The sequence below is a fragment of the Buceros rhinoceros genome, unplaced genomic scaffold (genome assembly GCF_000710305.1).
Source record: "Buceros rhinoceros silvestris isolate BGI_N320 unplaced genomic scaffold, ASM71030v1 scaffold4699, whole genome shotgun sequence".
Classification (NCBI taxonomy): Eukaryota; Metazoa; Chordata; class Aves; order Bucerotiformes; family Bucerotidae; genus Buceros; species Buceros rhinoceros.
In genome coordinates, this window is record NW_010433126.1 from 52,402 (window position 1) to 66,987 (window position 14,586).

At 36.3% G+C, this 14,586-nt stretch overlaps 1 protein-coding gene across 1 annotated transcript in view; it reads left to right on the plus strand.

The window, feature by feature from the left end:
• The window catches only part of ITFG1 (integrin alpha FG-GAP repeat containing 1), a gene marked incomplete at its 5' end in the record, with an annotated part of 73,351 nt that overhangs the window by 49,755 nt on the left and 9,010 nt on the right, over positions 1–14,586 (plus strand). Inside the window, 2 exons of the mRNA XM_010143992.1 lie at positions 2,905–2,948; positions 4,455–4,533. Of these exons, the coding sequence (XP_010142294.1) occupies positions 2,905–2,948; positions 4,455–4,533 (123 nt within the window). The remainder of the gene's footprint in view (positions 1–2,904; positions 2,949–4,454; positions 4,534–14,586) is intronic.

A 14,586-nucleotide genomic window follows, 5' to 3' on the forward strand; every position in this document is an offset into this window, starting at 1 on the left:
TTGCGTGTGTCCATGCAGGATACAACATAAAGCAACAAACTACAAAGAGTAAATGATTTCCTGACAGCTTGTAAAGTACTAATAATAAATTCCTAAAGAAACTGCAGAATTGCCAACATGAGAGGTCCTGACAACCAGATTAAGAAATTATGTAGCAAATTTAATTGGTTTTGAGAGAAAAGTTTGGACTAAGTGAACTTAGGAGGCCTTGTCTGTGAATCTTTTGTACAGCACCTTCACTCATCTCCTCACATAACATAATGTTGTCAGTATAAAGGTGGCATTAGATCTATGCGTATCTATTTTTCAGCTTAGATATTATAGCCAAGTGCACTTATTTTCATCTGTACCTTGAGTGGTTGCGGTATTTTCTTTCCAGCAGGGACTTGTGTCTTTTGCTGTACCTCTGTCATATCAAGCCTCCTTCACTAGAATTTCTTTCCTGCATCATCTGGAAATGATGCAGAATCTAGTGCAAAACGGGCTGGTTTCATTTCAGTGGTGGCTGGCATCGTGCACGTTTTGTGTATGCTGCTTGATCCGTTCTGAGAGCCAGCTGAGTTCCCTGTGAGAGTCAGTTTGGTGTTTTCGGCCCAAATGCACCACATGGCACAAAACACGTCTTTCCATAGAACAGCAATGAACGTGGCAAGGGTGTGTGAATTAGAGACTCGGTTTCAAAGGCTAGAGCTAGATTATGATGTCTGTAATTGAGAGTAATTAGGTTATCAAATTGCATGCCCTTCCGTGTTCTTTGACTGCAAACTTGTTGAGCTTTGAGCTCACCGCTTGTCTGTCTTCCTTGATTTCTTTTTTTTTTTTGAGAACAAGTGAAAACTGGGCCTGTATGTGAGCTTATGAGGACAAAGCTAAATAGGAACAACTAGAGGTTCACCTTCAAAAATTGTATTTGCCTTCATGTTATTTAAATGCATCTAATCCTTTTAAAGGACATATTCTGCACACCGTAAGATAAACTACTGCAACTTCTATTTGGGGCTGATGCATTTATTGCTTCTCTCCTTAGCCTGAGCTTTATTCTCATTGTAATAACCTATAATAATTTGTCACGTTGATGGAAGTCTTCTTTTAAACAATACCATATATGAGTAGTGTAATTCACACAACCATGCAGAAAAATCTTACGCTTCACAAAGCCATATTAGAATTATAATTGTGTGATATTTTAATGGGGAAAGGAGTAATTTGCAACCCAGTTTTTTATTCACTCTGTGTAAATCTACCTTGAAAATTGGAGCAAGCCTTTATTTAGCACCCTTTTAGGGTGGGAGTATTCTTGCATAGAAACCCCAGGAAATTAGAATTAATGAGAGGTCTAAAAATATTTTTTATTGTGATGCAGGGTAGAGTATTTCTAACAAAACAAGCTTTGTGCAAGCTAGGGTATCAGTAAAAGCATTGTGTTCACTTATTTGGCGTGTGGACAACGAGAACAGTTTTGCTCATTGTAACTAATGTCAAATGTACTTGGTCACATTATTTGTTCCAGTAGTGAAATTGAACAGCAAATTGCAGTGTGCCATTTTGCATCAAAATGGGAAGAGTTGGTTCCACTTGCATACACCCCTATGTATAAAATATAAAATGAGCTTATAGCTTAAAAAGTCTACTTGTACAGTCTTTAAATTCTGCTTTGCCACACCTTTATGTTACCTGTCCAGATTTTTTTTTTTACAGTATAAAACTATAAGATTTTTCTGCATTTGGAAATTTTAACATTTTTAAAACACAAGGAAAGAATGGTAACTTGGGAAACATGAGTGTTTTTTAGTATTTGCACAGAAAAATATTAGAAATGCTGCTTCACTGTAACAGCTATTTCTGATTCCAGTAGGGAATGATTTCTCATCAGACTATTACACTATGAACATCTTATGTGCACTTTTTAGTATTTCGCTGACCCCAAACATTTTGTACCCAAACTCCATGGAGCCTTAAATGAGACAGAAAATGCTTTTTAAAACCCCTAGTGGTCGGGATAACCTTCCGTCAAATCTGGTCCAAATCTTAATTTTCAGTGTCTGCCACACTTGCTTCAGGAAGAACTGTATGCTCTTCTGTGCTTGTAGCCATTACTGGGCTGCTGCTCAACCGAACTGTTGTCATCCGAAGTCTGAATTTTGCATCAGAATGGCACCTGAGATGATTTTTGTGTGTGTTTTCTGTTGCTTGTTTTAAAGGCAATTTAGTAGGGATGTTCTACTACTCCGTGTGGCAGGATGTTATGGTTGGAGAACAGATGGCTTTCATTGTCCTTCATTTAGTTGATGATAAATAGGGTCTAACATATTTCTGTAATTTGCCTGATTTTTTTTCAAACTACCAAGTTTGAAATGAGTAATTGAGCAACTGTCACAGGCACTAGATATGAAGTGGCATTATGCACCTCTGCTTATAATACTTCTGAATTCATAGAATAAATAGTTAATGGGATTTTTTTGTTACAGCTTTTTGAATTGCTTCAAATCAAGTTGTAAACCATCCCTTGTATAGAAGGAAAAGCCTTTACTTTTTTACCAGTTAAAGCAGTAAAGCTGAATCTCTGGTATTTCTAAATGGTTAAAAATGAAGAATAATTAAAATGCACAGTCCACTCTTTTAAAAATGCTTTAACTGGCATTTTTTTTTAACTGACAAATCTCTCCTTTGGCAGCTGATTAACCAGTGAGGTGTGATACAACAGTGACTAGGTGATAAATTTCAGCAAAGTAGTATGCTTCAAACAGATGAGGAAATTTTTAATACGTTAACATAAGTCGTACAGAAGACATTTTCTTCATGTGTTTTAATGGACACCTGACACTGTACTTTTACAGATTTCAGAGGCAGTGCTTGTAAGATGGTTTAACATAAACACTATGAGCTCTCTCTTTGTTTTTGCAGTTCTCAGTGGCCTCTGTTCTAATGACTGTCCTCGGAAAATAACAGTAAGTGTAACTATAACTTTGCATTACTATTGAGCTTCAAATAAGGCAAGATCTAATTATACCAAAAATTCTCCACTTATCAAGACAGTTATTGACTGGAGGAAAGTGTAATCCAAATCATGACTGGCCTAGTTGTGCATATTTGAGACCCAGACCTTTCACCAGCTGCCTGCTCAGAGATTAAAACAATTGACGAGTTCTGCAGTGAGCTCAGCATCATGGGGGCTGGCACATACCAGGTACAAGAAAAACTTGTGTAATACAGCTGGATGCCCAAATAGTGTGGCATGCCAAGTCTTGTTCTGGGCAGTCGGAAAGGCCAGGCAGAAAAGATGATGGGACAGATTCAGCTAGCACTAGCACTTTAGCTCTGCAAAAATGTGAAACTTAATTTTGACTTAAAACCTGCTTCAGATGAGACCAATCTTCTTTTCAAGCCTATTTTAAGACATAGGGTTTACTTTCTGATATAATAAGGGGGTTGCTAACCTTTATTACAAAACTAAAGAAGAGAGTTTTAAAAGCAATTCTTCACAACAGATGTTGGCAAATGTTTCATTATCAAGATTACTGAAACACTGTGGCCTCCACTGTAATAGAGGGTCTCCAGCAGAAAGTAGCATGAAGTACATTTTGGCAAAATACAGCTACTCAGCGCAAAAAAAAAAACAGATTTTCATCTTATTTACTCATTTTTCATAGATCTGCGTTACCATCAACCTTTGCAGTCTCCTTACTCTTCATTCTAATCAATTATTTTTCAGGCTTTGATCCCATCTCATCATTATCACTTAGTTTTAGAACTTGCTATTTTTTGGGGCGTGGTATAAAACATGTCAACATCTTTTAGTGTTCTTTCTGTAACTTGTCTGAAAGATCTTTACTGGATTTAATTCCCTAATATCAGCTTGGATTCAGCATTAAAAAAAAAACAACCTTTCTTTAAAACCTGTTCTTACATTTCTCCCCCTTCTCCATTCCCATCATAGCAGACGATTGTTCCCCCGCTTCTTAGGTGCATTTGTTACGGTTCATTACTCAGTAATCCACAACTGCCTTTGATTTCCCACCCCCCATAACAGTACTTTGATGTTTAAGTACATTTTCTCCCTCAAGAGAATTTGCTTAAAATAGACACTGGTACTTGGCAAGTAACTATTTACTCACTTTAATTAATTAATTAAAGCACCACTAAATAATAACAAAATTTTGAATTCATGTAATATTTTTCAATTCAGAAAGACATTTTTCTCTCAAAATATCAAATGGGTTCTGCTTTTTCGGAACATGCAGTTATGAGAAACTAAACATTACTTAACCACCTGATTAACCTTATTTTGAAAATCAATTTCCACATAATGCTGTGATGAAAACAGTTGCAAGATTTTGAAATTATCTCTATCAAAAGGAAATCATGGATCTAGAAACATCTTTCTTTGGTTTACTGTTCTATTACTATAGCTTTGTCTGTTTTGCCTGGGTTTTTGTTTGTTTTTTATCTTTCAGCCTTTTGGTGTCAATCAGCCTGGTCCTTACATCATGTACACTACTGTAGATGCAAACGGATACCCGAAAAATGGGTCAGGTAAGATAAACTCATAATGGGAATACACATAGCATGGTCTGTCAGTCTACACTTCTCAGCAACCTAAAGAGCTGCAGAGAAGTTTACAGAGTGAAGTGGGACTGGTTTGGAACAGTGACTTCAGTTTACAAGGCCAAACCCCCTAACCTTCCTTCTGTCGTTACAGACTGCATGGTTTTTACCAGCGTCGTAACTGCATGCTTTTTTCTTCTGTCCCATGAAGATTGGGTTGGAACAGTTGACTGTATCTTGCCCACTGTGAAAAATTGTTGGGTAGAAAATTATCAGTTTGTGAAACAGCATAAGCTGCCGATGATTTACTTTTTCTACCAGTTTCTTAGCAATTTTGTATTAAGAAACGACAGGGGCCTTGAAATACCAAAATAGAATCTTGTACCCACATGAAAAAGGATCAACATAATATTCAGTAAACACAGGATGTATTTTTCTGGACACGTTTGCTACATCTGGCAGGCTGACAGGCATCTATAAAATCAGGAGGAGCACGAGGAAGATGTAGAGGAAATAGCTGTATCCTTTCAGGTAATACAAGAACTATCAAAGGTAGCTGAAGGTATCAAAGAACCATTAGGTAACGGGGTCAAAATAAATAGAAAGTAGCAGTGCTTCATGCAGCTTGTAGCTGCATAAACTGGAGGTTTAATCACATGAGACGTTGCAGATGCCATACTATAAGAGTCCAAAAACAAAGTAGACAAAAAACAAATAATCCATTAGGCCATGGTCCAAGCAGTGCCTAATGCTGTCCACCTAGGTACGTACTAGTGGCTCCTAGAAGACACAGGTGACTGTACTAAGTGGTCTGTTAGTCTAACTTATGACTGTTAATCTTGTGACCGTAATGAACTCACTTCTTGTTTAGGCAAAAAAGTCCCAAACTTGCAAGTTGGAAGATGATCAGAGTATCCGTGTCTGTAAATTGAGTCATTCTGACTCATTCCCAATGGTGGCAAGTCATCCGCATCTGTCACTCAAGTCTTATTTCAAATTAAACTCAGCTTTATAAAAAAAAGGTTTCCCATAGTCCACTGGGAAAAACTGTATTTTGAATAGCAATAATTTAAATAATAGCAATAGTTTAGGGGGGGAAATGGTGACAAGTTAAGGTCCTAAATCAATGATAATCCTCTCACCTTGAAGCCGGTGCTCAGGACTGTTAATTCCACCCTAGAAAAAATAAATATAGATGATGTTCTGAAACATGAACCAGAGAGCTGCAAAAACACATCCTGATACTCCGTAGCACTTTTGTATTCGTACATGCTTATAAATGGGTGTGAAAACTTGAAAGTATTAGCTTACATTTTAATCAAACTAATAATTAATGCTAACATGAAAATGCGGGGTATTTTTTCTAGCTATTGCACAAATTGTGCAGCTGTGTGTGTGTATATATATAAACTAACCTAATGAAAACACAGCTCCGTAGTTCCTTTGGCCGTGTTACTGGTGAATAGATACAGACAATCTGACTATCGGAGACTCAGGAGTACTGCTGAGGAACTCTGCCTAACTAACAAAACTGACAGGTTTTGCCTAAGAAAGGAAATGCATTAGTAAAACCATGGAACTGACCCTTTTATACTTCTTTAGGAAAGTGCTATAAGATGACTGTAGATTAGAAAAAGACAACACAACCTTTGCTTACATCAGTTACGCTAATTTGGAGTCATTGTTGATGTAGTCAGAGAAGTTAACTCTTGCTTCTTATTTGTAATTAACATAATCTCAGACTTAAAAATCAGATGTTTGCAGTGAACTTGTACAATGCGTTTATAAAATCATGTCTAACAGCTGCAGAATCTATACAAATAGATTCTTAGAAATATTTTATTTGGGATATCATAAACAGTAACTCTGTAGTACTGAAACTTGGTATATGTCTGTGATATGTTATATGCTGCTTTTCAAAATAAATATGATTTTTGTAAGTTGACATGAGTTTAATCAGATTATGACAAAACAATGGATTTGTGGGATCTCAAGTGCAGAGTATCTATCTAAAGATTAATTCACAGCAGTATAAACTTACTCAAAACCCCACTTTGAGGACATACAAGTTTAGATGGGTTTGTTTTACATATGTTTGACCCTTCGGCACTTACTACTTAAGCTTATAAAATAACTCAGTGGCAAAATAAAAATGTTCTTCCAAGTACAGACCTCTGTGTCATGGAGGAAGGTATGGAAGAAATTCCTTATAGATGTGGGAAATAAAGTTAGGTCCAAATTTTAAGCTATTTCATGTATCACATTCTTAATTTTTTTTTCTGCTTCTCTCTCTTAAGAGCAAAAATACATTTTTTTGTTTTAAACATTATCCTCAGGGTTTGGTGAGTTTGTGGGTTTGGATTTTTAGCAGGGGGCAGTGCTTTTAGAAATGCGGTGTTTTTACAATTGACTCTAAGAAACAGCTATCAAATATGGTTTAATACCACTATAGTACGTTAATCTTCACTGCTACTATATTTACGATAATAAAAACCTAGCAGAGTCCAATCATGATGAATTTCCTTTTCTTTTTCTGCATTGTGAAACATCAGTAATGAATTCCAAGTGCATTTATAACCCTAGCAGTATTGCTACAGGGAATTTTCTAATACTGACTTTGATCAGTTTCTCAGCTGTAGTATGTTAATAGGGTTTTTGAGTCTATAATTCCTGCAAGAACTTCTCAAAGTCACATTTTTTTTCTGAAGCTATTATATTAAGTTTGTAGCTAAAGTTTCTTCTTTTACAGGTCCTACTCATAAAATTCAGTAAATGTTCCAACTAGAATTACTGGCCTATAGGTCATTGTCTTGCAAACCGGTCTGTTACATCATATTTGTATTCTATGTGACTATCAAGAAATACCTCAAGCAACACTTAATATATATATATATGTGCACTGGTGGGCACTACCAAACCCACATAGCATTTTTGGGTTGCTTATCAGCCTACATCTTTTCTTCATTAAGCTTTTGAAAGTATAGCACCAACATTCAAACTAATTTTCATCAGCTTCTTCGGCATCCCTCTTACAATATCATGAAACAATCCGTATCTGAAGCTTTTAATTATATGAAAGCAGTAGTGAGATAATATTATAAACTATCAGATTAAAATAATGTATCTTTTTCCCAAGAAGTAACATTAGTAAGAACATAGCTCTCTTTCAAATGAAAACAACGCTCACTATTTCTTCCCTCCCTCTCCTCACCCAGTTCAGCCAGTGTTATTGGTTGTTTTCACTACTGATCTTGGCAGGGCAACAGTTACTGGCTGGACCACTGAAACCAAACTATCCAGTCACCTTAAGTTATCCTTACAGCTCTGGGCTAAAGTAAATCATACAATACTCAAAGAAATTATCACCGTTCTGCTTCTGATCATCCTTATTCTGCAGGTCTTTAGTTCTGAATTATGGTATCTTTCACGTATGCAGTATTCGTGCAAAGAGTGAAATAAAAAGGCACATATGGTTGTCCTTATCTAATTCATTTTAAGGTTCTTTGATCTGCCAAGCCTTAACTACAGGAAATTTGCATAATTATAAAGTTTTTTTATAACATTGTTAGACTTATTCTTTTTCCTATTAACATGGCAGTATGTTGTTAGAAGATAGCAGAATAATAATTAGCACATATTCTGTGCTTTTACTTTCACATTGCTCAATTCACTTGTAATCTTACAACAAGAAATACTGTTAAATTAGCTACAAGGAATAGCAATTGCCAAAATGAGCGTTAGAATTGTGAAGTATTGGGTCTTACATCCGTAGTTAATATCTCCACAGACCACCTCTCTCTGAGATGAAATTAAATTGCAACAGCTTATTAAAATACTTAAGAAATTTTATACTTAAGGTCATGTCGGGTCCAGGTGCAAATCTGGGAGAAGTAGGTAACTTAAGTCATGCTTTCAGATCCATTTCCTGCAATCTGCCACCTCAGCTCCTGTTTCTTCTGGAGTTGTTTTTTTTAAGGAGACCCCACAGTTAAGTGTGAGCATCCACCTGGATTTTCAGCTCTACATCTGCATTTACAGAATTTTCTTGGCTTCTAAGAAATGCCTAATATTATTCAAACACCGTGTTTTTCAGCTGAATCCTGTAAGCAACAATGCATAAACTAGAGTATAATGAGGAGGGTACAATATCTGAAATTGAGCACAGGCTAAATCAAAGCTGTTCTTGGGGTGAGGGGAGGGATACATAAGCTGAATTTAATAAAGCTAACTAAATGCAGGCTGTTGGGCTTTGCTGTGGTTCTGGTTTTGTATTTTTAACTTCAGCACCTAAAAAAATCATTGTTGATAATGAAGTAGTAGTCCTACTAAATCTCTTCGGGTTTGAATAGAATTTTGCTTACTGATGCTAGTTAGATTACAGATCACATCCATACAGCTCTACTTGTTAACGGTTCTGACCATGGCTAAAATGCAGGCATGTCATTTTTGCACGCTGAAGTGGTTCCCAATAATGATCCTTTGTGTTTTCTTGAGAAAGCTACCTAGTGGATCTGTTCGGTTTAATTTATTTTATTACCAATAACACAAAATTTTCTTTAGAAAAACTATAATATTACCAATAACACACAATTTTCTTTAGAACTAATGTCCTTGTGGACATAGAACAACATAAATAAGATCAGATACTTTAAATCTAATATGGAGCAGCTGTTATTTTACAGAAGTGTTCTCAGAAACTGCGCAGGGCTAGTTCCATATTGTAACACCAGCACAAGACAGGCATTTTAGATTTGTTATTGCAGCGTTGCCTTGTCAAGGGTTGAACAAGCCAAATGTCTAGGTAGTCCTGAAGAGACTTCATACAATGCACATCGGGCTGCCTTTAGCCATCAGCACCTTTTCAATTTGTTTTTCCTACTGATACCCCTTTCACCACAATCAATTTTTCTGCCTTCCTGCTTGCTTTCTCCCTCTTCTGTGTAACATCTGAACCCTCAATTACCTCCTCTATATACTCAATTCTCTCCTTTATAGGAATTCCTGGCCTTGAAGTCTGCCTGTCTGCAGACAGGCAGATAGACGGGTAGGCCTGGTGGGTAGCTATGCATTGCTGTCACGGGGGCAGGGCTGGCTGCCTAGCCAGACAGCTGAGGCAAAAAAATGCTTGCAGCTCCCTCTTGACATTTTTGTGATAAGGGGACACACCTACGGGGGGGAGAGCCTGTTATTCTCTGCACTGTGTGGCATACGCAAAATATTTTAATTTTTTTTTTATGTACCACCCGTCTTGCGTGTACCAGATGAACCCTTGTATTTGTACTTTTGGTTGGAGCTTCGGGTTGATGTTTTCACTTCCACTTAACATGGGAGAGTATCTTCTATATTTCAGCCTATGCTCAGCAGTCTTAATTTTTTCTCTTAAAGTGAAAATATGCTGATAAGAGTTTGAAATGAATAAAAAGGGTCATAGTTGCAGTTTGTGTCTACCAAAAAATATTGGCCTGTGGGCCAGGAACAACAGAACAAATAAGCATTTCGTGTTTATTCAAAGATAAATATCCATACGTAGGCATATTATCATCATATTATTAGATTAATTGAATTGCTTATACAGATCAAGTCCAAACTTGTTTAAGCACCTGTATGACCGAAGCTGTATAGACTGACAGAGTTTGCAATTCTCATTTCAGAGCTCTTTCGTTTTGCTGTTTTGTTTTAAACCTTCCATGACAGAATGACCTTTCACATGCTGTGAAGTCGTGCCCTTTTGGTTTTCTAAGTCTTGTTTACTCTTCCTTGTTGTTGCATTGAGTTCTCATGCTGTTTAACTAAATTGGATTGTGAGGTGAACACAAATGTCTGGCAGCTGTTATAGTAATGAATTTAAACAAACATTGCAATATGTACCAGATAAAAGCAAAATAAGCTTAATTTCAGTAGCCATTTGACATTGCAGGATTCATGATGTAGAATTCCACTATTTTGAAAGAGGAGTATATTCATGGAACAAGCTGGAATAATTTAATAATTGGATAGCTGGATTCTGTTAAGAGGGCTTTTCTGGTTGCTCTAGGTGGGAATACCCTGCTAGTATGTTTTTCTAGATAGCTCTCTTTTTTTTTTTTTTTTTTTTGGAAACTTGTTTGAACTTGTAATGTTGCATGCAATATTACCAAACTTCAAATATTTAGGCATTACAAGTCAGACAACTTTCCCCCCTGTGAAGGGTTGGAATATCAGCAATATGATAAAGTTGTTGTTTGGTTGTTTTTTCTAAAGAATTTTTAAAGAGTTTCTAGTTTTACTTATATGATTTTATGGTAAAATTACTCTTATTGAAAACACATGCTCATATAAAGGTCTCAGATTTGGAGTCTGGGCTTTCAGAAGAAGTATCACAAGTGATAGCAGCGCTGCCAGTAATACAGGTATCCACGTTGCAAGTGTGCACTCTCAATCCAGTTTCCCCAGTTACCTCTAGAACTCCAGAAAAGGGTATTGCAGGTGAAGCTGTGTACTGCATTAATCTGAAGTTTCCTCTTGTCTGGACTAATGAAAAGAAGAGAGCGCTCAGTCACAGGAGTGAGACCTCCTCAGCCCTTAGAATGCTGACGTTACCATTGCATAACCTGAAGCGGAAAAAGAGCTCTTTCCCCACTACCTTTATTTTTCCGACCAGTGACCTACAACTCCAAAGGCAGTAATAAGGGAACTGAAGTAAAGCTTTCAACTAAAGGAAATAAAATTCCTCAACTTTCTAAAAAGCTTTCAAGTTTGGAGTGGTTTGGTTTTCTAAAAGCTGCTTTGTAAATTTTTATGCATATTACATAGGTATTTCATTTCTATCAGCTATATTTTCCCTCTCTTTTGCATTAAGTGGTTCTGGCATATTTTCAGAGAAAGTAAGGAGCTGCCAGCTTCAAAAGATGGGGAGACGCTTTGGTAAGCAGTGCAGCACAATAGTGATAATCACCGTCAAGAAAATGTCGCTGCAGTGTTTCCACCATGCAGCTTAGGTGACGTGTGTTCACTGTGAAGTTTTACCTACTCTTGAGCTGGCTTTGATCACACCTAAGCAGCAATTCATGCAACTACTGCATTTTGGAATAATTTTCAGGTTTTCTAGGAGGCATGTGTATCTAATCTATAAAAAAGCAGTCAGTCATTCACGTTTTGACCTCAATATTAAGGTAGACGATGGTACAGAAGAATTGAGGTAAAAGTCTGAGACCAGAGGCTACAACTCAGATATTATGTTTTACACAATGAACTGGAGGGGAGGGGGGGGAATGTGTGCCAGAAAAGCTACCCGCAATGTCAACAGGTACGAAGAATGTATGTCTAAAGCAACTGCTTGTTACATTTTCTATCTGTGTTCGCTTCTGGGTTTGTTTGGTTTTTGGTTTTTGTGGTTTGGGCGTTTTTTTGACAAGTTGATTCATACTTCACAAATATCTTCAGTTACTATTTTGGTAAATGTATTAAAGCTTCTGATAAGTGCATCATTTTGCAAATTAGAGGAGCACATAGCAACTGGAAGAAATAATGACATAACATTTTTATTTATGAAAATACGGTTAGCTGTTCAGTCCTCTAATGTATTGAATTTGTGGGATGTTTGAAAGCCTAAATACTATTACTCTAGTTTGAATTAATCTTAATGGCTGTAATGGACTACTAAAATGCAAATGATACTTTGTCAAGAAAAGTATAATAAAAAAAAAAGAGTGGCGCTTCAGGATACCACAGGTTTGAAATTGGAATTTTCATTAGTCTTTCAGCTCTAGTGTGTTCTGCTCTATTATTCCACAAAATAAACTTATTTAAACTGACTGAACAGTATCAGTATTGTGAATCTATTTGTGTAGGTTCAGCTAGACTGCTCATAAATCCGGTATCGCACATGATCAGATCTTTTTAAAGAACAATAGAAAGCATTGCTTCTACATGTAAATGCAATTGCCTTCCCCTCATAAAGTTAAATTGGCTTCATTTGAACACTTACTCTGCCTGAAATAAGCTGTTGAGGACATTTCGATTTAACCCCGGGCAGAGTGGGCTACTCGTACTCTTTCAGCAAGTTTACATCAGTATAAAGGAAACAGAAGGGAAATGCCTAATTCAGATACAAAAGAACAAGTACTGTATGTGTCAGAGATGACACATCATTCTGTTTTTTCGGACAAGACTTTCAAAAGGTTAATGAGATGTATTGTTTCAAATGCTATATGCCAGACTGAATCAATCTCCTTATTTTTGAAGAGATGTTCAGAACGATTTCTGAATATCAAACTGCAAAATTTTGTAAGGTGTGGCTGCCCAGCATCATTAGATATTTCTTTAAAAATCTAATAGGCTGAAACAACTGAAAACAGTGTCCTTAAAACGTTGAGGTTTTTTACTCTGCCCAAGGTTTTTGGAACAATAAACTTAGTGACTTAAGATTTAAAGCATAAACGCCTATACCAGTACCATAGCCCATGCTGTCTGGGTGCTTCCAAGTAACTTTTGAGACAAGCAGCGTACGGCGAAGAAGACATGGCGTTGAGTAGTCTTATAAGTAGTATTAAAAAGCAATAATGTACAGTGTGGAAAGGAGAAAGTTTCTTCGTACTTGTTTTTACTAACAGTCCTACTGATAAAGCAAAACTGTGAAGCAACAGCCAGTTTCTCCATCTTCCTTACACAGACTTCCAAAAGCTTAAAGAGCAATCTTAGTACAAGATAGAAATCCTGCTTTTCTGCTTGAAGAGGGAATGGCATTTTCAAATCTTGCAACAAGCAGAAAACTGTTTACAATAGTTTTACAACAGAGGAAATAGCTAGAGTTGCTATTTAAATATTTTCATACATAAATTAATTACCAGTGACTAAGAACTTCAAATATGACAAACTGTTGACAGTACTCTCTATAAATTCTCTTTTTATTTTTGATCTTTGTTTAGGGTTTTTATGTTTGTCAGATGAACACTTGTCATTCTTAATTACTTGTTTGCAATTTTATGAGGAACATTTCGATGTCCATCAAACTCTTACAGACTTTGATAGATATAGAGCAAGTAAAGCAAGGCGTAGTCTCAAAGATACCATATTTTTAGTCAGCTTTAAAGTAAACTAGATCCTTCCACATGCTATCACCTGCTTAGCTAGTATCTCCCAATTTTAAAGGCAAATAAGAAAAGGTATGTGCACATTTTCTGCTTGCTATGTAGAAGAAAACATTCCTTTCTGACTTTTGCAAATGATCTGTGTACATCCTGAAACATAAGATTTCATTATTCTTATCTTAATAGCCATAAGAACCAATGTTAGTAGCCATGAAATTATTCAATGCTTTTAAGAATTCTAGCTGCAATATCTGACTCTCTAACCTCTTTAAGGCTGACTGCACACAGTGTATGACATTTTCTTTTATTTCCTTTAATTTAGTTGACATTCATTTCATTTGTATGATGAAATAAAGGAAGATCTCTTGTTGCAGTCTTCTCATAATCCTAAACATTTCACTCAAAAGTCCTTCTAAAAGCTTTTCAATGTTAAATGTTACAGCAGTACCATGTTCTTTTGGGAATGGTTCTTCAGAATTCAGCATTAGTGAAACAAATTTTTAAAGAAAATTCTTTATTATGTTATAGCATGATCAAGTAATACACACCTTGTTTGGTTTTATAACTAAGTCAAATTTCATAAACCTGACTTGGATCCCTGCTACTTTTATATTGGTAACCAGAGCATTCAGTTATGTGATTACTCTAATTTGAGAATTACTCAAATTTTAGATTTGGAAATTAAGACCTACAGACTGAGCAGTTTAGCCAAGATCATGTAAGGGAAGTCAGTGACAAAGCAGGGCCAGACTCAAGACTCAAGTCCTGTAGTGTTATCTCAATGTATTGGAAAACTCCTCATTCTTAAAGAGGAAAAGCTGCTCAGCTAATGCTTTCTGCCACAGATTCCGTAATCTAGGAATTCACCTCGCAATGTATACACCTTGTCCTAGCAAGAGAGGACTGAAAGTACAAATCCCATTTAAATATTTCCACATTTACTTGCTCATTACATGGTTCTGCATGGGGAAAG